At 58.8% G+C, this 22,156-nt stretch overlaps 1 protein-coding gene across 7 annotated transcripts in view; it reads right to left on the reverse strand.

Annotated features, from left to right (window-relative positions):
• The window catches only part of SYT7 (synaptotagmin 7), a 59,277-nt gene extending 37,564 nt beyond the window's left edge, over positions 1–21,713 (reverse strand). For all 7 annotated transcript variants that reach the window (XM_067037392.1, XM_067037387.1, XM_067037390.1 and 4 more), the window contains exon 1: positions 21,499–21,713. In XM_067037392.1, the coding sequence (XP_066893493.1) occupies positions 21,499–21,529 (31 nt within the window). In that variant the 5' untranslated portion in view covers positions 21,530–21,713. The remainder of the gene's footprint in view (positions 1–21,498) is intronic.
• Positions 21,714–22,156: the final 443 nt, after the last annotated feature.

Genomic DNA, 22,156 nt, shown 5'->3' on the forward strand with positions numbered 1-22,156 from the left:
GGACAGTGTGGGCAGAGGGGACGGCGGCAAGCGCAAAGGCATGAGAGGGGAAGAAGGGTGAGGCATGTCGTTTGAGGAGCTGGACTAGCTTATGGGCAGTGAAGCGGCGAAGGCCAGGCTGGGAACGAGAGTAGGACCTGATGGCGAGGGGGTTCGTCTTCCAGGCCGAGGGGCTTCCTGTGTTTGGAGGCCGTAGTAGGAGCCATGGAAGGGTTTTGAGCAGGGGAGGGGCAGGATCCGAGGGGGAGTCGGCGAGCTCACGAGCTGGGAGCTGTGGCAGGAGGTCAGAGTCCAGGTGATTCTCCTGCCCTCGGGCCCTTTCTGCATGCACCCTCCCCCACATGTCTCTGGCCACGGGGCAATTCTCCAAGGAATTACCTCCTCGGAGCCTCTTCCTCTCTTTGCCAAACAAGGTCCTTATCAAAGACTGCTCTTCAGCCCCTGCTCTAGGCTGGAGAGCCCCTGAGGACAGAGGCTGTCAATCCCAAAAGCCAGTGGTCCCTCTGAATGGTCCCCAGAGACCCGGGGAATGCCCATCCTAAGCAATTAGTGTTCTGTGGGCGTGGAGAATGGGCGCTGGGCTTGGAGTCTCGGCGAATGAGGCTGAGGCCTTATTCCGGCCACTAACCAGCCGTGTGGCCACGAGCAAGGCACTCGACCTCTTGGAATCGGTGCCTTCACGTGTGGAGAGCTGATGAGGAGCAGGGGTTCTAGGTGTTCCACACGCAGCAACAAATTCGTCTTCACGACAAGAAGTGAGGTGAGCATTAAGACCGTCCCCATCTTACAGATGGGGAAACTGAGGTACGAAGGGGTCAAGTACTTTGCCCAAGGTCGTTCAGCTAGTGGGTGGTGGAGCCAGGGTTCGAACCCAGGCAGTCTGACTCACAGTCTACATTCGTTGTCTTGACATCACACCCACTACAGAGGCGAGTGGTCAGTGGTGTTCCAGGTGTGTTCTTTGGAACACCTAGGGTTCCCAGGAATTTCTCAGGGGCCACAGAGATGGATGCTGAGTAGATGAGGCTGTGTCCCCTCAAGCCCTGTTCAACCAAAGCGGCATGGTTTCCCTGTTTCACATCTTGGCCTTCCACAGAAAGTTCCATTTGAGGAAAGGGATGTGTTACTAAGGAAAGTTGAACCCTCTTGGATCAGTGACCCTAGGAACCCCTGCAGCATGAATGGATGCTGTCATCTTCCAGGCAGCTGACCCCTCCCCTAAAGATTCCCTGCCCCCCACCCCAAGCAACCCTTGGACAGCCCTTGAATCCAGGGTAAAACAAATGCTGGCCAGTGCAAATTGCACTGATGCTGTGAACAAAAGTGACACGATGTCCTCGGCCTGCACGAGATATTGCCGTCCAGGGAGGCAAGCCTGTTCTTGCCTGCCAGCCAGGGTGAAACCATTTCCAGAACACGGAGTCACTGTGTCTCAGGCTGCAAGGGACCTTGGTAGTCAGGCCTCATCAATGAACGAACGCCCGGGGCAGCCCTGTCAGGGGCAGGAAGCTGCTTCTTCAGGATGCAGACCCTCCACAAATGGGCATTGGTAGCTAGGGCTGCTGTGTCTTGAGCTGAGCTCAATCTGTCTCCCTGGAACTTCCCCCCCAAGGTCCTAAGCTTGTCCTCTGGAGCTGCCAGGAACAAGCCAGCTCCCGCTGTCACATGACAGGCCTCCAAATCCTTGCTGACAGCTCTCATGTCCCCTCCAGTCTTCTCCAGGCAAAGCTGCCCCAGCCCTTCTAACCCTTCCTCCGATGACATACATGGTTTCAAGTCCCCTTAGCGTCAGCATATTAACATTTGGGGAAAGAAAATATTGCAGCCCTAGTCAGCCTTTTGACAGAGCTGAGTTCTACGACCTATCCTTGGATAGAGGAGACATCTGGGTCCCAGGGATGAGACACAGACAAGGGCAGACAGATGACATCGGGAGACCCGGGAGGCTGGGTGAGCCAGGAACAAGGAGAGCTAGGCCTCTGGGGTCCAGTCCCAGGGGTGCCAGGACGGGAGATGTAAACTGAGGCATGTCGCTGCCTCTCTGCCCAGGTCTTTGGCGGCCATGTCAACCAATTAGAGCCCAGGATTAATGACAATCCAGTAGAGTCCTGTGGGCTTTGCCAGGTGCTGTAGGCAGAGCCCATGGTCCTGACCATGCCACCCCACCGGGAGCTCTCAGGGTAAATAAAACCTGTGTGCGTGAGGAGGTGGCCCCCTTTTGAAGGTGGACAAGATGCCCACACACAGCCTTCCCTTCTAGAACATCAACTCCATGAGGGCAGGGCTCAATCTCGTGTTCACCGCTGTCTTCCCAGCACCAAGGACAGAGCCAGGCATATAGTAGGTGCTCAATAAATGCTTGTTGAGTGAATGAGTGAGGAGGAATCCCAAGCCTCTAGGAATGATAGTAGTAGAGGCTACCATTTATTAAGTGCCTACCGTGTACCAGACTATGAAGGTAGGGGCTGCATCTGCTTTGTTCATTCCAATAACCTCTGTGACAGGCAAACCCACAGGAGGCGCTCAGTAAATATCTGTTGAATGCCCAGCGCTTGCATATGTTATCTCAGTTGTCACCCAAACAAGACGGGAGAGAAGAGGTGGGACGGGCTGCAGTGACAGAGTTTGAGAGCGTCTCTCTTTTAAACACACACACACACACACACACACACACACACACACCAGGATCCCTTCTGCTCTTCCCCCATGCCCATCTTTGACTGCCAAGTCCTGATTTTTCTAGACCCAGATGAAAAGCACCTCCTCCAAGAAGCCTTCCATAATCTCCCCAGTGGGAATTAATTTCACAGAGCTCCCATCACACTGTGCATGCACCCTTCTTTTAAGGTGCAGTGACTAAGGGCCAGGGCTCTGGAGCCAGACTGTCAGGCAATTCGGATTCTTATTCTTCCAAGCTGTGTGACCTCATCTCTGTGTGCCTTGGTCTCCCCATCTGTAAACAGGGATAGTACAGGCCCCATAGCACTACTGTGAGGTTTAAAGGAATTAGCACAAAGAATGCACTTAGCACAGTGCCTGACACAGAATAAGTAGGCAATAAATGCTAGCTATTATCGTAGCATTACCACGTTGAACCCTGCATTAGAGACATCTGAGGCATGGAGTTGGCCCTCAATGTGCTGAATGAAATACTGAATACACGTTTAGTTTTCCCCACAGGATAGCGGAGGCCAGGGGTCACGTCTTATTCGATCCTGTGCACCCCTGATCCCTGCCCCAGGACCTGGCCCAGGGCTTAACCAAGAGCAAGCATCACGGAACACCTATGGCAAGGAATGGGGAGGGCTGAGGCATGGGGCTGGGGGGTGAGGGTGGGCAACAGTTGGAAGCCAGGCTGGGCTTCAGGTGTGACCTGCAGACCTGACCCCATCCCTTGCCGGGGCTCTGCCCCCACTCCCAACTCCTTCTCATCTCCTCAGCAAGCCATGATTTACAGACGAACAGAATCAAACAGGGCCGCTGGCTGCTGAGACGCCCTGAGGGGCTGCCGGAGAGGGAATGGACTTCTGAGGGCAAGCTCACCAGCTGCCCAGGGTGGAACAGGAGGGGAGGGGGGAGCAGGTACACACCTACAGGCCAGAGACACAGACACCCATGGCTCACATACACATACACGAGCCACGGGGCCTCACCCTTGGCACAGACGCCTATGCCCACCTCCCGCGTATAAACACACACGCGCGCGCACACGCACGTACACACACACACAAGCCATGCTGACTCACCCCTTGAATGGACACCCATGCTCACATTCACACACAAACACGCACACACACCCACGGTCACGGTCACGGTCAGGAACAGATGCCTAGACCACTCTGCTGTCCACGAGGTCTAAATGTTCCTGCACTTCCTCTGGCCTGGAATTCTCTGTCCACGCACATCTGTCCTCTGGAGCAGAGCGGTGGGACAGGCAGTAGACTTGCAAATGACTTGGGTTCAAGTCCCACCTCTGCTCCTGGCCAGTGACCCAGGGCGAGTCCCATTCTGGGCCTCAGTGTTTTACCTTCAGATGATGATAAGAACCCCTGCCCTGCCCTGCTGGGGTGTTGTCAGGATCAAATAATAGCTAACATTCATTGAGCACGTGCCTTCTGTGGCAGACACTGTGCCAGGAAGTCTATAGGCACCATCTCATGTGATCTCCACAACCTTTACCATTATTATCCCCATTTCGCAGAGGAAGAAACAGGTGTGGAGAATTAAGGCAACTTGAACTTGTCCTTGACCCTGCTATGGCTGTCCCTCTCTGAGCTGAAGCACGTGACAGCACTCTGTAACATGCTACACTGCGTGACCCAGCCACACCCCCCACTTCCCTCCTTCCTTCAAGAAGGCCGACCTCTTTCACACTTGAGACTTCACATAAGCTCTTCCCTCTGCCTGGAATGCCCTCCCTTCTATTCTCTACCCTCTATTCTCTTCTTTCTATTCTCAAGGTCCCTAGACAAAGACGGTCTTCATTCTCTCCCACATTCCTTTCTGTTGCCCCCGTAACTATGTCAATTCATCACTGTGGATTAATAATTAGCATTTTGTATGTCTTTCCCCCACTGGAAACACTTGGAGGGCTGAGACCCCCCCCAGATCACTCATCTCTGTAGCCCAAGGTCTGGTACATAGGAGAGGCTGGATAAATATGTGCTCAACAAGTGCATGGAATTATTCAAGGTCCACGTGAGCCTTCCTCCTCCAGGAAGCCCTCCCTGATGACAAGCGTTCACAGCAGTCTCCAAACTTGAATGAACTGCCTGCCTTCTGTCCAGCCTCCTTGTCTTGGGAGTAGGCCTGTCCTCCAAGCAGGGCCAAGAGGTTCTCCTCATTGCTCGGTGTCTCCGACAGCCCATAATCCAGGACACGATATAGAGGAGCCATCGGACATGCTGGAGATCTGGGCACATAGGCTCTTTTCCCCAGAATTCACTTACTCTGACACTCTCAGATGGTGACACACACACTCCCCACATCTAGCCCGTCCAAAGTTGTCCCATCACCCCCACCCCCTCCTAACATCCTGGAGTCATCCTCAGATCACAGGCCCTTGCCTTCCTCACCAAGTGCCTTTAGTCGTAGTAACTAATGTATGCTCAGCACTGAATCATGTTCACATGTCCTTAGCACCCTCTGAAGGTAAATCCTCTTATCCTCATTTTACAAAGAAGGAGACTGAGGCTCAGAGGGGTCAACACTTGCCCACACAGCCGAAGAGAGACAAGGATTGTCTTGAGCCTGGAGTCTGGAAGACCTCAACTCTGTGCCCCACGGGAGCTAAGCCTTAAAATAAGTTGCTCCGAGGATAGACGGAAGGGAAGAAAGAAATGGAGTGAACACAAAACAAAGAGCAGCCAGGGAAAGGGCTTCCACTTCCCCACGAACTTCCCCAAGCACTTCAGCGACCCCTCTTACCCACACACCTTTGCCACGGCTCCTTCCCACCTCCACTGCCCCAGCCCTTGGCCTCAGTAAAGCAGCCTCATTAGACAGATGCTCAGATGTTCTCAAAGTCTCAGAAGGGGTCAGGGGTTGGGTGCCTGGGGCCGGGCAGGAGCAGGAAGAAGAGGCGGGTGGGGTACCTGAGCACTTTCCCAGGGCCGTGTCTCTGGTGCGGACTAGGGTGCAACCGCTATTCCAGAGATAAAGCAGTGAGGGTGCGGATCACATTCCCGTCCTGGTCCTGCCTCCTCCCACTTGATTCTGCACGACAGTGCATCATGCCCCGGCGCCTCGCCCCACCATCCTTCGGTGGCTGCAGGATGACGTTCGATGTGGAAAACAGCGAAAGCTGGAGTCACAGGTTTCCACAGGAAGCACCCCTCCACGTGCACGGAGAGCAGATGGAAATGGGGGAAGGTGGGAGGGCAAGGGCAGAGCCTACCAGCCCCAGGGCTACTTGAGCATGGGAAGGGAACATTTCTGGTGCCTATCCACCTCCCTTCCTCTTCTCAACCCAACACACACAAGAAAGCCAGAAAAAAGGCAGAGTGTGGGAGAAAGCAACAGAAAACCAATGAGCTAAACTCTGAACCCCAGACAGCCAGGCAAAGCTCCAGGCCTCGGAAGCAGTGTCAGCCTCACCTGGGGCGGGAACAAGGCTGACAAAAGAGGAGGCCTGAGGGGAATTGTTTTGGAAAGTTACAAGTAGCTGAAAATAGGGGCTTAGTGAGAGCAAGCCTCCTCAACCTTGACTGTCATAAAAACAGAAAATGTGTGAGTGAGCTAGGGAGAGTGTGCTGGCAGGGGCCGCAGAGGCCGCCTGGATGCAGACGGTTTAGAATTCAGAGGAGATGCCAAGTGAGTAAACAGCGAATGAACGATTATCCGGATGGGCCAGGAGCCGTTCCAGCAAGAAATTGGAGGGGGACATGTCAGGATCCACAAGCACTCCGACTCCTCAACAGGGAGCGGGCCCTGGTGAGCTACGAGGGCCTCATCCACACCTTCTCTCCCTCTGCTCTCTCTTCCAGCAGACAGCGTGGCCTTGGTAATAATGGCTCAGGTTTGTTCAGTGCAGAACAGTTTACAAAGTGCTCCGGAGCCTACCGAGGGTTTTAAATCCATCGTCATATTTAATGGAGGTGATGGGGGTATCTTCTGCCCGGTGAGCCCCTCCTCTCACCACAGCCACCCCCCCCAAAAAAAAAAACTCCCACAATTCCTGGCTTAGGGAAGCCTGGGGCATCTGGCTTCAGCCTTCAGCCTCAAAAGAGGGGGTGCGGGGTAATAGGCCATCTGTAGACCCCAGAGAGCTGCTGAGCATGGAAGTCATCAGGGTCAAAGCCATTCAGGACAGACAGGGCCAGGTGCCAGCTCTGAGCAGGGAGCCCAGACTGAAGGGTGTCCAGCCAGACGTTAGCCCGGAACGTGCCACCAACCCTGCTCCCAAAGCTGACGAGCTGCCTGGGCAGCCGTGAAAACGATCGTGTCCATCAGGGCAGCAGGAGCCCAGGGCAAGGAGGAGCTCAGTTGGAGGGTCTCTCCACCGGGAGTGTGGAGCGGGGGCGGGATCAGGGACGTGTGATGATTAAGTGCAGGCCTTGACCACTAGTTACTCTTATGAATAATGCATTCTTGTGCTTAGGCCTAAATCGGCATCTTACCGTTATTAATAATACACGGCTGCAAAGAAGCTGCGGTTGGAACGGTGTGCTGTATTTTATCTGGGGATCTCAGAGCACTTAAGAGTTCCTCAGGCTGATGACTCAACACTACCTCCCCAAGTCACAGGCTTCCTTACAGGACAGGGCACCTGTCCTGCCCCGACGCCCTCCCACCTGAAGCTTGGAGCCATGAAAGCCACAGGGTCTAGGAATCTCCTATCCTGGGAGTCAGATTCTTGACTTGAGCTTTTGGTGGCGGAGGGGGTCCACTTAATCTTCGCCAGCTCAAGGGCTCTCGGGGGTGCAACACAATGTGAAGCTGCTCTCAGGGATGGTCAGGAAGGAGGGATCTAACCCGTGGGAATCCAGGCGTGGGAGAGGTGGATGGAGAGAGACCACTGTGGATCTGAACTCAGTTCTGCCACCCAGTGTCACTGTGGCTGTGTGACCTTAGTCAACTAACTCAACTGCCTGGCCCCAAGTCTCCTCGTTAGAATCTAAGGTGTCGGAGACGCCCTCTTGGAGGTGCCATTCTTCCATATTCTGGGGGCATTGTTTGCACCACAAATATTTGGATGGATCTGCAGAGCCCGCTGCTCTGAACTCTGTCCGCGGTGCTGAAACAACGACCGGCCCGTGGCCTCTGTCCTTGGTGCTGAAACAGAAACTCAGTCCCGAGCCCGCCCCCCTCCTCCAGGCCACCCCGTGCATTGCCCCGGGCGAGCGGAATTCAGGAAACCAGAACCGTTGTCAGGACTGCGGCGTAGCGGTCCTACCTTACTCTGCTAATCACTCCCTGATAAGTCCGAAGCTGAAGCCACAGCGGTGAGCAGCCCGACCTCAAGGGCCCCTTTTCTTGGATAAGGTCCGCAGATACCAAAAACCCCAGTCAGCAGCCCTACTCCAGACAAAAAGAGTTTCCCCGCTAATGTAAATGCCGCATCCCACTCCCTCGGGGACCCCGCCGCACTGCCTCCTGGAGGCTGACGCGGGTACTGCGCTCAGAGCAGGAACACAGAAGGTCCCCAGCCGTGGCGCTGGGCGTGTGGGGAAGGAGAGGCAGACGGTCGGGCCCTCGCCGCCCCCTCACCCCTCCCGGGGCAATCTGGAGCTCTGGGCTTGCAGTGCTGCCCAACACCCAAAAGCTCCAGGCTGACTGCTTTCCAGCCACGCTGGGGTGCCATGCTGCCCCATTCACAGCAAAGACTCAACGCCCATTGCTGGACCCTACCAGGTGAAACCTCCTGTTCCCTCCTCCAAGGTGGGTGGGGTAGACCTGTTGAAACAAACACAACCTTCTCTCCTGCTGCTGGGCCAGTCCTAATGAGATGAACACACAGACCTGTAATACCCCTCCACCAGGGCAGAGGCTCTCTACCTCACACCCACACACATAAGAAACTTGCCCACAGCTCTTGCCTAGGAAGAAGTGTGGGTTGGGGGAGAAGCGCACAGCTGCAGCCCACTCCTCTCCTCCCAGCCCACACGTAGGGGGCACTTTGAGAAGCAGATCTGCTTGGTTAGCCTCACTGGGTGAAGAAATTCCCCTCTTCCGAAAACAAACAGCAAAACAAAACCACCTGAAGACAACACTCCAAATCAGCTTCTCTGGGCTTCCCTGGTGGCGCAGTGGTTGAGAGTCCGCCTGCCGATGCGGGGGACACGGGTTCGTGCCCCGGTCCGGGAGGATCCCACATGCCGCGGGGCGGCTGGGCCCGTGAGCCGTGGCCGCTGAGCCTGCGCGTCCGGAGCCTGTGCTCCGCAACGGGAGAGGAGACCACGGCGGTGAGAGGCCCGTGTACCGCAAAAAAAAAAAGAAAAAAATCAGCTTCTCTAGATCCAGGCATGGAGTAAAGATAATAACCTTTAATTACAGTAGATATAGCTAATATCAAATATTGGGCACATACTGTAGGCCAAGCACTGTGCTAAGAGCTCTGTGGACATTATCTCATTTAGCTTTACCAAACCTCCCTCTCCCAGGAAAGCATCATGATCAACATCCTACAGATCAGGAAAGTGGAGGTCCAGAGACGTGAGGAGACCGACCACTCAGGGTGGTGCGAGTATATGAGACGGGCATGGGAAACCACATCTGTCTGCCCTTAATCTTGCAGCTCAGCTGGGTCTACCTCACCGTCCTTCCATGTTCTTCGGGAAGCCTCAGTGCCACTTGGGTGTTTCCAGGACTACCCCACCTCCCCACGATCCTCATGTCTCAGCTGAGAGCCACACGGAGGAAGACAGTAGCACCTCACACTCCCACAGCACTTTGCAGCCTGCGAATCGCTTTCATAGACCCTGTCCAAATCAGCCCTCATGGCACTGAGGCCCTCCTTTGATTTTACAGGAGAGAAAAAACTAAGGCTCAAAGGAATGAGTTTTGTCCCAAGTGACACAATGAGTATTGGAGCCAGAAGTCAGATGAAGATGGTGGGGACCACCCCCCCCCAGCCCAGCGCTCTCTCTCCCCCACTCCTTCAAGGCTGGGGTCCTGCAGGCAAGCCAGAAAGTGGGTCTTCAGGGACTTCATCTCAGGTCAGGCTTCCTGAGGTCCTGACCTGAGCTGCTTCCCTTCTCCTGCCCCCTAGGGGCCATCAGTTGGCTCAGCTCTAACTTGGAGTCTCCAAGTCTCATTCTAAATGACATTTTTTTTCCAGGCAATTACTTCCTGCTAATTAGGAGGCAAGATTGACAGTCCCTGGGCCCTGGGCTGACCCCTTTACTCAACTCACAGGGGTGGGGGGTTGTTGAGGTACTAGGTAGCAGCACCAGCCACAGAAACTGCCTGGATCGGCCCCATCCTTTGAAGGAGGCCAGGAAACTTTTGAGGACAGGGGGACTGGTGGTGGAGTAAGAGGCCCCAAGGAATGGGAAGAAGGGAGGTGGGGGTGCCGAGGGGGGAGGGCCTCTGAGGTGGAAGAGAGCCAGGGGACAAGAAGCTGGAAGCAGCCTAGACGTGCCATGCGGAGTAAGAGAGAGACCTAGGCTCAGGAGCAGCAGGGGAGCCGGGAGAATCCAGAGAAACGGGGACACGTCATAGGGAGGGAAAGGAGGCATCTCAGGGAGCAGGAAGACAGAAGGGGAGGGAGAGATCTCCCTTCTGCAGAGGGAGGAAAGAAGGCACCCTGGAAAATGGTCAAGATTACAGAAGTGGAAGAGGTAGAGGTGGGGAGATCCTGGGAGACTCCAGAAAGGGGAAGGAGAGAGGAAGGAGGAATTGCTGAAGGAAATCCCTGGGGAGAAGGGGAGGAGAGTGGGGGAGGACAGCTGGAGTGGCAGCTCCCAGGGCCCCAAGAAGGGCTCTCTCTACATCGTCGTCCTTGAGCCTCCCCCAATGTCAGTGCCCAGCCAGTCGGGCCCGCACGCCCTCCTACGCAGCCACAGGTGTGGGCGGGCATGACGGCAGGCCGCCAGCCGGCTCAGGCCCCAGATGCTCCACTCGCCCAAGGCAGCCAGCCGACTTTCCTTCCTGCCAACCTGCCACCCCCTCCAGCAGCCTGGAGGACCTGGGACCCTCCTGGGTCACGAAACAACATGACCAAGGGGCTCTGGGGCTGTGTGGTCCAGCCCCTCCACTTTACAGAAGGAGCATCAAGGCCCCGAGAGGAAAGAGTGCTTGTCCAAGGTCATAGAGCAAGTGAGTGATAAGGCCAGGTGAAAAGGGATCAGGGGCTAAGTTGCAGTGGCGGGTCCCGTTCCCTCCTGGGCAAAGCCGATAACAGGAGACAAGACAGGTCTTGGTCGCCAGCAAGTCAGTCCCTGGTCAGTCTGAGCGCTGTGGAGTGCGGGGCAGCAGGCAGAAGGGAGTGAGGGTTGCCAGGGGCTGGAAGGGAAGCAAAGGAAGTCACCATTTATGGAGCACTGGGTGGGAGGGTTCTGCAAGGGTTACAACGGCAGCTAACATTAGTGAGCGCTTACTAGGTACGGTGTTCCCACCACTTAAGACATTACATGCAGATCTCACTTAATCCCCACGACAACCCTACAAAGTATGTATTACTGTTATTCTATTATAGGGAAGAAACTGAGACTCAGGAGGCTTCATTGGCAAAGTCCGCAGACTAACCAGTGGCCTGGTTCTAACTCAGGCGGCTGGCCACTGCTTTGAGGACCTCTCGACCCCAGCATTATCTGAAGGTGCTCAGATCCCAGAGTTCCCAAGATCCCAGCCCAGCCCTGGCAGAATCTAGGCCCCAAATGCCAAAGGGGTTACAGTTCTGTGTCGTGGAGGCTTCTTGTGGCCCAAAGGAGGTCTCAGACTTGAACAAGCCCTGTCTTAAGGTGCTGGAGTCTGGATTCTAGTCCTGGCTCTGCCACTAACATACTGTGTGACCTTGGGCATGTCATTTGTCCTCTCTGGCCTGGTGCTCCTACCTATAGGATAACAGATAACAAGAGCTAGTAGGCACTGTGCTGTGACAGGCAGTGTACGGACATTAACTCCGAACCCTCCCAGCAGCCCTCTGAAGTAGAAGCTTTTATCGTCTCCATTTTACAGACCGGGAAATGCGACAGTGAAAGGTTAAGTAACTTGCCCAAGGCCACAAAGCTAATCAATATGTGACCCATCTGGGATTCACACCCCATTGCTTTTGATGCAGAGCTCCTGCTCTGGCTGCCACTCTGCATTGTTTCCCTAATGACTCTCTCAGCCCCTGCTTGGTGCCCCAGAGACATCTGCCTATGTCCCTCTGCACAGGCACACATGCCATCATATTTCCACATGGGAAGCACACACACCATCCTGTGTCTGCATGACGCGACACGCGTTCGCTCATGCTTCCACGCCCACTCCTGTGCTCCCACCCAGTTTCTGTCTGGAATAGCCACACACGGCCATCCTTGTCCACAAGAACAGGCCAGCTCTGGCAGGCCCACATGCACGCATACACACAGACGGCCCCCTTTTCTGGGCTGACTCGTGGAAGCCGTGTGCCAGGCTGCAGCACATGGCCACGTGGTGGTGATGTGAGCCGCCACGCCCCTTCTCCTCCGCCCCCCTCCAGTGCCTGGGTGGCTCGCACGTCACATCCCACACCTGCCGGCACCCCCATCCACGCTGCCTTCCTCACACCTCTCCCCTAACAGAAGCGGGCACCTTCTCCAGGAAGGAAGCAGGCATACGCCCAGCCTGGCTCCCACAGCCCAAAGATGCCAGCCAACCTGGGGGTGGAGAGGGAGAAAGAGGCATCGATCGGAGGCTCTGGGGGGCCCAAGGTCCACGGTTCCTGTCTGACACTAAGCCCTCCCTTAGGTCTGAGTGCCAGAGCTGAGCTCTCAAGACCCTAGAGATGCCAGCTCCCCTTTGCGTTGCCAGAAGGGGGACCAGGGGACTTTGGCTCTGCCCATCACTCCCGAGCAGGACCGCGGTGCCGAGAGGGCTTCCCTGCCCAACTTACCACCGCACCCCCTACAACCCCATCCCTGGTCCCTGCTCTCTCCTCTCTCTGCCCAAGCATCTCAGAGTTCTGGGTATTTTTAGGCCTCAGCTGACAGGCTGTGAAATCGCTCCCTTCGCACCTCCCTAACCAGGCGGGGGCTGGAGAGGGAAGAATGGGGTTCTGTGTGCGGGGGGTACACACACAGCCGATTCATCAGGCTCCTCCAGGGCTGGCAGGTGCCAAGCAGGGAGTAAGGGGTGCCTCCCCTTGAGTGAGAGGATCCTTCCGTGGGGCCTGGAGAGAGGGAGAGGAGACAGGGTGGTAAGGAGGCTCCGCCCCACTCCAGGGACCTGAGAACAAAGCTTTAGGGGACACCGAGCGCTAAAGCAGGCGCTGGGGCCAATACTGGTTCCCAGCCCTCCCTTCCGAGTGATGGGCCGGGAGACAGGCTGGCTCAGATCCTAGTGGGATAAGGGAGGCGCTGGACAGTGTCGCCCAGTGGTTAAGACCTAGGTTTGGGAGTGAGGCTGACTTGCAATCTCATCCCTGCTCTACTGAGTGACCCGGTGAGACATTCCACCTCTCTGGGCCTCAGTTTCCTTATCTGTACAATAGTGGTAATGATATCTCGCTGAGGGACTGCTGTGAAGATTAAATGAAAGATGTAGGTGAAGAACAAGACAGTCTGCGGAGCCACCAGGCACTGCTAAGAGATTCTCCTTTGCAGCTTTTCCTTACCGGCAAATCCTCCTAACTATTTCTTCTCTGGGCTGCCTTCCTTACCGTGATCCCTGAGGCAGGAGCCCATAGTTCAGCCTGGCTCTTTGGTGCCTGCTGGACCCTCTCCCGCAGGGGAATAAATCCCCAGCTAAGGTGGTTAGCAAATGCAGACCATCCCCGCCCCCGCCCCCCACCCCCCGGCTCCATGCTGCAGGGCACACATACACATCACGTGTGCACACGGACCCAAATGCCAACATGCCCGCGTGCTGCCGGTGCCTGGGTGTGAGAGCGTTTGCTCTGGGATGGCCCCCTAGGGAAGTGGGAAGATGTACCCAGGCCCTGCTGTGAATGGGCCCCTGTGCCAGGGGCCGTGGGCACGGGGAGGGGGGCGGCCTGCCTAGTTGCTGTGGAGACAGGTTGGCTCTGGCGGGGCTCTGGAGCTCAGGCCTGGCAGCTGGAGCTCGAGCTGTGTGGCTCCTCCAGGGCTGGCCCTGATGCCCACGGTGGGGGCAGCGGGTGCCCAGCGAGTCTCAGGAACCTTAACCGCGTTCGCCGGGCCCTGGGCCTGTCCACCTTGGCTCTACATTTCTCCCTGGGAGGCTTTCTCTGATACCCCAGCCCTCTAGGTAAGCCCCCCGGTGGGGAGGGGAAATCTGTGCCCACCTGCGCCAGCCTGTCTCCTTGACTGCCCATTACCCACCACAAGCTTTCAAAGGCCAGGGTCCCAGACCACCTGGTATGGGTGCTTTGGACACAGCCCTGTGCAGGTGAGGGACAGAGGAGGGTCTGGGCAGAGGTGGGAACAGATACGTTAATGGCTGGGCCTCCAGCTCCAGATACGGGCCTGTCTCCAGACTCCCCACCCTCCACACTGCCACCGAGTTAAAGTTCGTTTTAGAGATATGCTTGAAAGCCATCCATGGCCCACCGCTGCCCTAATTAAAAAAAATAAATAAAGTCCAGCTATCCTATTTCAGAATGCCAGGACCTTCATAATCTGGCCCAGCCCACCTTTCCCAACCCTCAACTCCTGCTATTGCCCCCCAAAGGCCTCCCTTCCGGCCCCACACGCTCAGACACTCACTGCTGCCTCGACTGGCCAAGACCTGTCACACCTCCGGGCCATTGCATGTGCTGTCCCCACCACGCAGAATGCCTCCTCCCTGCCTGCTCACGTGGCAAGCTCTTATTCTTCCTTCAAGACCCAAAGCCCCGGACCCAACGTTCATGCTCCTGGGTCTGGTGGTGTGGTTGGAATCGCAAATCAACTTCTAACTGCAAGTGCCCCCGTCCCAGGGTGGTCTGAGGATGGACGAGCTAACGTACGTCGTGGCACCTATGGAACGCTCCACACATCTTTGCTGTTTTGATGGTAACTGGCAGACTCTGCCTCGGTGTAGCCCTCCCCAGGCCTCCTCCACCAGGGCTGAGGCAGGCCTGTCCTCCTCGGAGCTTCCGGAACCCTCGTCCCACACATCAATCACGCGGTGCAGGGTGATGTTGATAACAGCTGCCGTTGACTGAGTGTTTACTATGTGCAGGGCTTTCTGCTAAAGATGTTTTCTGCCTTATCTCATCCTCCAACCCCATGGGAGGTAAGAACCACCATCGTACCCATTTAACAGAGGAGGAAACTGAGGCCGGGGTGGCGAGTAACTTGCTTCAGGGACACAGCCGCAAATGTCTCTGCCAGAAGCCGTTTGACCCCAGAGATCTAGCTTAAGCAAGCCGTCCCCTGCTTCGCGGATGTAAAGTGCGCAGCACATACTGCATGCTCCACAAATAAGAACTTGCTATTATTGTCCTATTGTTATTATCAGGGGAAGGAACAGGGTATGTTGGGTGACCTAAGAGGGGCTTCCTTAGGCTGAACCCCCTATAAAGCAGGGGGGGCTTCCCTGGTGGCGCAGTGGTTGCGAGTCCGCCTGCCGACGCAGGGGACGCGGGTTTGTGCCCCAGTCCGGGAAGATCCCACATGCTGCGGAGCGGCTGGGCCCGTGAGCCGTGGCCGCTGGGCCTGCGTGTCCGGAGCCTATGCTCCGCAACGGGAGAGGCCACAACAGTGAGAGGCCCGCGTACTGAAAAAAAATAAATAAAAAAGAGGTGTAAAGCAGGGGACTCCCATTTTCCTGGAGAAAGAAAGTGAGGGCTCAGAGGGGCCCTTGGGCTGCCAGGACTGGGGTTGGGATGGCAAGGATGTGTACAGGGAGCCCCAATATCTGGACCCGGCGGACCTGCGGAAGCTGAGGGAGGCTGGAGTGCGCGAGTGCGCGAGGGTTTCATGGCAGGCCCAGGCTGGGCAGAGCAGGAGAGGGCCTGCCGTGCACTGGTTGATCTAGCCACCCCTCTCCGGCCCCACTGACACCACCCCATGGTAATGAGACGGATCCAATTTGTACCCAGGGCCCCGCCGGGAGCATCTGCCACGGCAGGGTTTGAAGTAATTTAATTGGACACATTAGCCACACAGCTCTGTCCTCTGCTCCCCTTGTGGATGGCCTCAAGCAGGCACCCCTGGGGGCCTCCCACACCCACCACCCCGCCTGGCCGGGAGCTGGGTGCTCGCTTCGCCAGCCAGCACTGTGAGACGGACCTGCTAGCATGGACCCCTGGGCACCCCACCTCTCTCATTTTGGGGGCTCCTGAGGGCTCTAGAACCACAGGGCTGGGGTTTGGGGGTTCTCTAGGCCTAACGTTCTCCCCTTTCTCAGATGCAACCAGCACCTCCCAGCTGGGGCTCACACCTCTCCTGCCTGCCTCCTCCGATGGGCAGAAAGGGTCCCCCTCTTTGCTCCCCGACCAGCTGGAGAACTCCAACTTCCTGCACTCCAGGAAGGGCATCGGAGAAGAAGGGCCACTACCAATATTGGGGTTGGGTGGGCAGTTCTCCTAGGGCTCTGGGAAGGGGTGCACACACACACACACGGGACAGTCCCACACGCTATCGTGGTCATGCCTGTATCTGTACAGGCCAAAGCTCCCCCACCGCCCCACCCCCCACCCACGCCCGTGCACACCACACAGCCAGGTGAGGCCCTGCTCCCAGCAGATGGAGCCCTCGGAGGCAGGCGGCCAAGCTGGCAGGTGGGAGGGTGTGGCAGGGGGCAGGCAGGGCCCCTGGAGGGCACAGGCCCCGCCTGGCTGGGTACAGGGCCAGGGGAGCTGCCCTCCTCCAATGCTTTCCGTCACAGCTCCCCGGGCACCTCGACACACCTCGCTACAAATCCACTCATTAGCTGCTGTTTACAGCGGGCACGGAGCTCAGATGAGCACAGCGATTACGGCCGTCCAGCTGCCACCCGCGCGCACACACAGGTACACACGCAGCGCGGCGCTTCTGTGCACCGGCCCCGCCCTCCCGCTCCCTGGGTGCTGCATCCCCACACGCTCAATCCCTCGGATATGTCAACTCCCCAAATGTCCCAGCTCACCATACCGGTCGGCTCCCAGCCCAGCCTCACAGGCGACACACCTCTTCCAAGGGGCTCCTCCAGGCAGAAGCTGCAGAGCCCCCCAGGGCAGGCCCGACATGCCAGCCCACTTTCTGACCAACTGGGTCCAGAGTTCCAGGCACAGGCTCTGGGCGCCGTCCAGCCCCTTCCACAGGTCCCATGCTGCCTGCCAACTCCATTCCAACCCCTGGGGAATTCTGCTGGGTGAGACCGAAGTCCTGCCCTCCAGACACAAGTTGGACAGGGCCCAGCAAGGCTGCCCCTGCTGCCCGGAAGGTCAGGGACATCCACGTCCACGGAACTGGCAAGGTCCACCTGGTACCACTGGCTGGGGTCCCCTGCCAAGGCACGGGGGCACCCGGGCCGGCCTGGCACAGGCTGGCTCTGGCACCTGGCCAGACCAGCGATCGCCCCAACAGAGAGCGCTGACCTTACCGGCGGCAATGTGCCACCTGCCCGGCACTGCCCAGGGGACAGGGCGCCGGCTCCACGCAGGGCTGCCCGTGCCCATTCGAGATGCCTCCGTGCCTCCGAGGAGCCAGGGCAGCCAGCTGTTCTTCCAGACAAGAGTCCTCTGCTCAGGACTGGGCCTCCCGCACGCCCCCCCCCGGCCCCGAGGCCCCCCCACACCACGAGGCCCCCCCTTACCACCCCTCTCCCTGCTGTCCCCAGCCTCACTCCCCTGCGGGAAGCAGTTATGGAGAACGGTCCATCAGATTCAATAAAGATTCAAAGCCCCTGAGAGGATGGGGGTGGGTGGGCGGGGAGTGCGGGTGGGCAAAGGAGGAGTGGGAAGGGGGGGCTCACACACTCCTCCTCCGCCTGTCCCTCAGGCAGGGCTGGAGGGGGTAAGAAGGGGACAGTCCTCCACTGTCACTCCATGTTGCCTGCAGTGCCCCTTGGGCCTGAGCTTGGGGTGAGCCAGGGGCAGGGCCCAGCTGTCCGGGGCCTGTCTTTGCTCGCCTGACACCCACCTGTTCCTCTGCCTTCCAGCTATCCCTCACCTGTCACCTGCTGGCCTGTGGGTTCCCACCCCAGTCCAGCCTGCTCTAGCCCCTCTTCCCCAACCAGGGGGCGCTTTGAGGCTCTCTCCCTCTCCACCATCCCCCAGTCCTGAGCCCCCAGCCTGTCGGTCAAGCTGTCCCCACACGGCCACTGAACAGCATGATCCAAGGCCAAGGGGCAGGGGGCAGTCCTGTCTCCCTGGAAATGCTACAGCTTGGGGGCACTGGCTACCCTGACCCAAACCCTGCAGAAGTCACATGTCCAGCCCTGCATTTTGGACCTATTCTGTCCCAAGTCCTCACAGCCATGGCCCGCTGGGAGGTCACTTGATCTTCAGTCCCAGACTGTGAGCCAAGCCCAGGAGGCAGGCCAGGGAAGTCTGGGCCCGTGCAGATGGGGTAGCTGGGGGTGGGGGGAGGGTCTGTCAGTGAAACGGTCAGTCAGGTCTCCTTGGACAGTCCCACACCCCAGCCCCTGTCCCTAAACTGGATGGCCCGCACAGCGTACACTGCTGATCTGCCCTTTCAGCCCTGCGCCACACGCCACCCGACAGCCTCGGTCCCTAACCTGTGCCCAGTGGGTGGAGGGTTGGTCTGGACAATCGTGTGGATCCTCCTGCCTTGAGAGAGAAGACTCTATGTGCCAAGGCCCCCTGACCCATGCAGAGGGTCCCCCACATTCCCTAGGAATGACCTGCCTGGAAGAGTTGCTGTAGGGGGCAGAGCCCACTAACAGGTGGGACAGGCAGAGAAGACTTCAAGCACTGCTATCCCCAAGGACAAGTTCATAGAGGGCTGGGGGCAGGGCTGGCAGTCCTCAGGACCTGAACCTTCTCCCAGAGCTGCTGCACCAGCCCAGACTTTGCCTCTCTGGCCTTGCTCACCCGCAAGGTCACCTCTCCCTCCCTCTCTCCCTGCTGCCGTCCTGCCTGCCCACTGCAACACTGACCCCTGCGGGCCTGCCGAGGCCCTGCCCTGCCGGGGGACAGGGACACAGGGAGGCCTGGCCAGGCCAGCTTTGGGATGGACAGAGGATGGAGGCTGAGGGCCGGGAGAGGGCCGCATGTCTACTGGAGGGGACAGAGGGGAGATTGCAGGCATGGCTGGGGGGAGGTGAGGCAGAGTTTGGAGCAGAAGCGAGGGCGGGTGGCTGGTCTTCGTTCTTCACTGGGCTGTGGCTTTTCCCCACGGCCCCTTGCTTCAGCCACAAAAGATCAGGAAGAGAATTGCCTGGAGGCTAGGGGCCCACAAGGGGAGGGAACTGCTCCTGTCCCCGGTCAGGATGAGGGTCTTAGCAGCAGGCTGAGCCCTGTGGGGACTTGCAGAGCACATGGGCTGAAAGAGGAGATACACAGGGACCTTCTGGAACCATCCTGGGACAAGAGGACAGGAGATTAAGATTTTTTTTTTAAAGAATTGGGCCACAGGTGTTCCAGGCAGTGGGATGAGGGGATGAGGATGTAAATGGTACTGGCCTTTGGGGGACCAGATGGATGGGCCTGAATCACATGGGAGTTAATTTGCATATCTTACTCCCACCTGGTGCCTGCCTTGGGGGACACATACCCTGCCTGGGGGAGTAGGGTTCTGGGGAGCCTGGGGTGAGCTGGGGGGGAGGGGCGGTGGTGGGAAGTCTGGCTTGGAGCTGTAGGGATTATAGGAGGTGGGCAGGGATGCCAGGGGGCACAGAGGCCAGATTGAGGCCCCCAACCCCCTGGCCCCTCAGAGATCCCCAGGGGACTAGGATCAAAGGCAAATTCTGCCCTCTCCAGCCTATGTCTGACCCCACCCAGCCCGGTGTCCACATCAGAGAGAAGTAAACGTAAGGCTGGTCTGTTTCCCGGTCAGAACTGGCCCCGCCACAGGACTAGTGGGTCCTGCAACCAGAGTGGGCAAGACGGGTCTCCAGCCCAGACAGCAAGGCCCACTCAAGGGGGAGAGGGAAAGGTCTGGGGGCCGCCAGCACACCAGGGGCAGCACTGGGTTCCAGGCCCTTTGCCCAGAAGATGCCAAGCACGTCAAGTTGGCCTCCATGGAGAGGGCAGAGGTGCTTGGAGGAGTGGTGATGTCATGGTGCCCAGGCGTGGGAGGAAAAAGAAGGGAGGGAGAGGCGACGAGGGCAGGGCCCCAGGTCACTGGCCTCACAGGAAAGGGGAGGCTGCCAGCCTGGCAGGGCAGGGGGAGGGGAGTGTCCTCACTGCCTCTCCCCTTCCATCTTCATACCCTGGAGCTGGTCTCTGAACTAAACTGTTGGCTTCTGAGAGGGTGATCCAAGCAAGAGAACACCTCTGTCTTTGGTCCAAGTGCTGGAAGCTGGCAGTCTCTTGGGGAAAGATGCCAGGGTAGGTGACCTGGGTCCAGAGAGATGAAGGGAGGGATCTCCAAAGGCAATGTCCCTTCTGCCATTACCTAGAGGACATTCGTAGATGGGCATGAGGTTCCAGAGAGGGAGACTGAGTCTCTTTCACCCATATACGCAAGCGCTGAATGAGTGCAATGTCTGGCACCCAGGAGGTCCTCCTCAGTGGGCTCGGGCTTGCCATGACTTGATGAGGGTAAGAATGGAGGCAGGGACAGGCTGAGGCTGCCCCTAGAGGGAAAGAGCAGATGTGGGGCTGGGGCAAGAGTGGGCAAAGCCAGCGCCCTCTGGACTGCCCTCAAAGGCCTTGGGGCTCTAGGCCCCTTCTGTGGAGGGCCTTAGAGCTATCCCTTCCCCCAGGACCCCCAACCCCCAGAGGTTAGCAGGAGTAAGCCTAGAGGCTCTTCGTCTGGGAGCAAGTCCTCAGGCTGAGATGTCGCGCTTTCAGCATCAGACAGAAACCCAGAAACCCAGAAGCGGAGACTCTGCTGCCAGAACTGGCAGACTGTGGGTGCTGGGTCAGGGGTGGGGCACCCCAGGTGGGAGCTGAGACTGAGACTGGGCAGGAGCTGCAGGGAACCTGCCTACAGGTGGGCGCCGTGTGAGGAGGCGTCCGGAGCCAAGGAGGAAATGGCAGAGCAATTTCCCGAGGAAGGTGGAAAGATTCCTTGGCTTGGCTTCCAGGATGCCAGGCAGACGTGGGCGCCCAGGCCACCCCGCAGCTTGGGCTCAGGAGAAAAATGCAAAGGAGCACGGCCCCTCCCCCTGCCAACCCTGCCAGGACTGGAGTGAGTTTGGGGTTCTTTGCTTCCCCCCCACCCCGCCCCAAGCCCAGGAGAACATTCCCCTGGTACCCCCTATTCTCACCAATCTGCACTCTTTCCCTTCAGGTACCCCTACCTCCCTCCTCAACGCTCCTGCGGCTCACCACCCCCTGGAAGCCCCCCTCCCCTGCTGCTGCACCAGATTCCCACTTGCCCCCTGGCACCCTCTCAATTCACAGTTGGCACCGTCGATGTCACTCTGCTTCCCGGTGCCCACAACCTTGGTCGAAAGCTGCCCGGGATCCTTGTTCTTGGGGTCCCCTAGCACTGGCACCCGGGAGGCACTGGTGCTGGGGACCCAGGGGTGCCTCTGAGGGCACTGCGGGGGCAGCGGCTCCTCGCTCCGCCACACACGTTGTCCTTGGGCTGCTGGGGGTGGGGGGGAGGTCCTTGTGGGGACACTGCAAAGCCGGCGCCCGGCATCAAGCTTGGCACTGCCCGGACTGCGGGGGGCCGGGGTCCGAGCTGCTGCCGCTCAAGCCCGCGCCCCCGGTGTGGGGTGACCCTGGGTGGGGGGAGTCCGTGCGGCTCCGGCGGACAGCAGCCCCGGCTGGGGCTCCGAGACGGCTCCCGGCGCTGCCGCCGTCCTGCCCGCCGGTTCGGGGCGCCCCAGCCCGCGCGGGGCCGCGCTTACCTGGGCTGGCCGCCTCCGGGTCCCGGTACATGGTCCCCTCGTCGCCGGCTCCCTCCGGGCTCTTCAGAGCCGCCCGTGGCCGCGCGTTGCTCCTCCGCCGCTGCAGGGCATGGGGCCGGGCGACCCCCGGGGGCGGGTCCGAGGGCGGGGGCCGCGCGGGCTGCACCGAGCCGCCGAGCCGGGGAGCGGGGGCCGCCCGCCAGCCCTCCCGCCCGCCCGCCGAGCACGCTGCAGCCGCCGCCGAGCCGCGCCGAGCCTCCTCCCTCCGGCCTGCGCGCCGCGTGTGCGCGCCGGAGCGTGTGTGAGTGTGTACGAGGCCGTGTGTATGTGTGTGTGAGCTCGTGTGTGAGCGCGCCCGGGGCACCGCCGGCGCCGCCCGCCCGCTGCCGAGCGCCTCTGCCACCGCCTGCTGCCCGCTGCCGGCCGCGCGTCGCACTGCAGCCCGCGCCCGCCGCCGCCGCCCCGAGGGCACCACGGCCGCCCCGCGCCCCGCCCGCAGCTCCCGCAGGGAGGGCGCGGAGCCCGCCGGCTGGGCTCTTTGGGCCTGCGGGTCCCGCCGCACTGATCGACCCACCCCGCCGGTGCGCCCCTGATGGCAGCGGCTTCGAACCCCGCAGGGCGGCGGAGCCGGCCACCTCCTCCGAGGTGCCCTTTGACT

The sequence above is a fragment of the Kogia breviceps genome, chromosome 7 (assembly GCF_026419965.1).
Source record: "Kogia breviceps isolate mKogBre1 chromosome 7, mKogBre1 haplotype 1, whole genome shotgun sequence".
Taxonomy (NCBI): Eukaryota; Metazoa; Chordata; class Mammalia; order Artiodactyla; family Physeteridae; genus Kogia; species Kogia breviceps.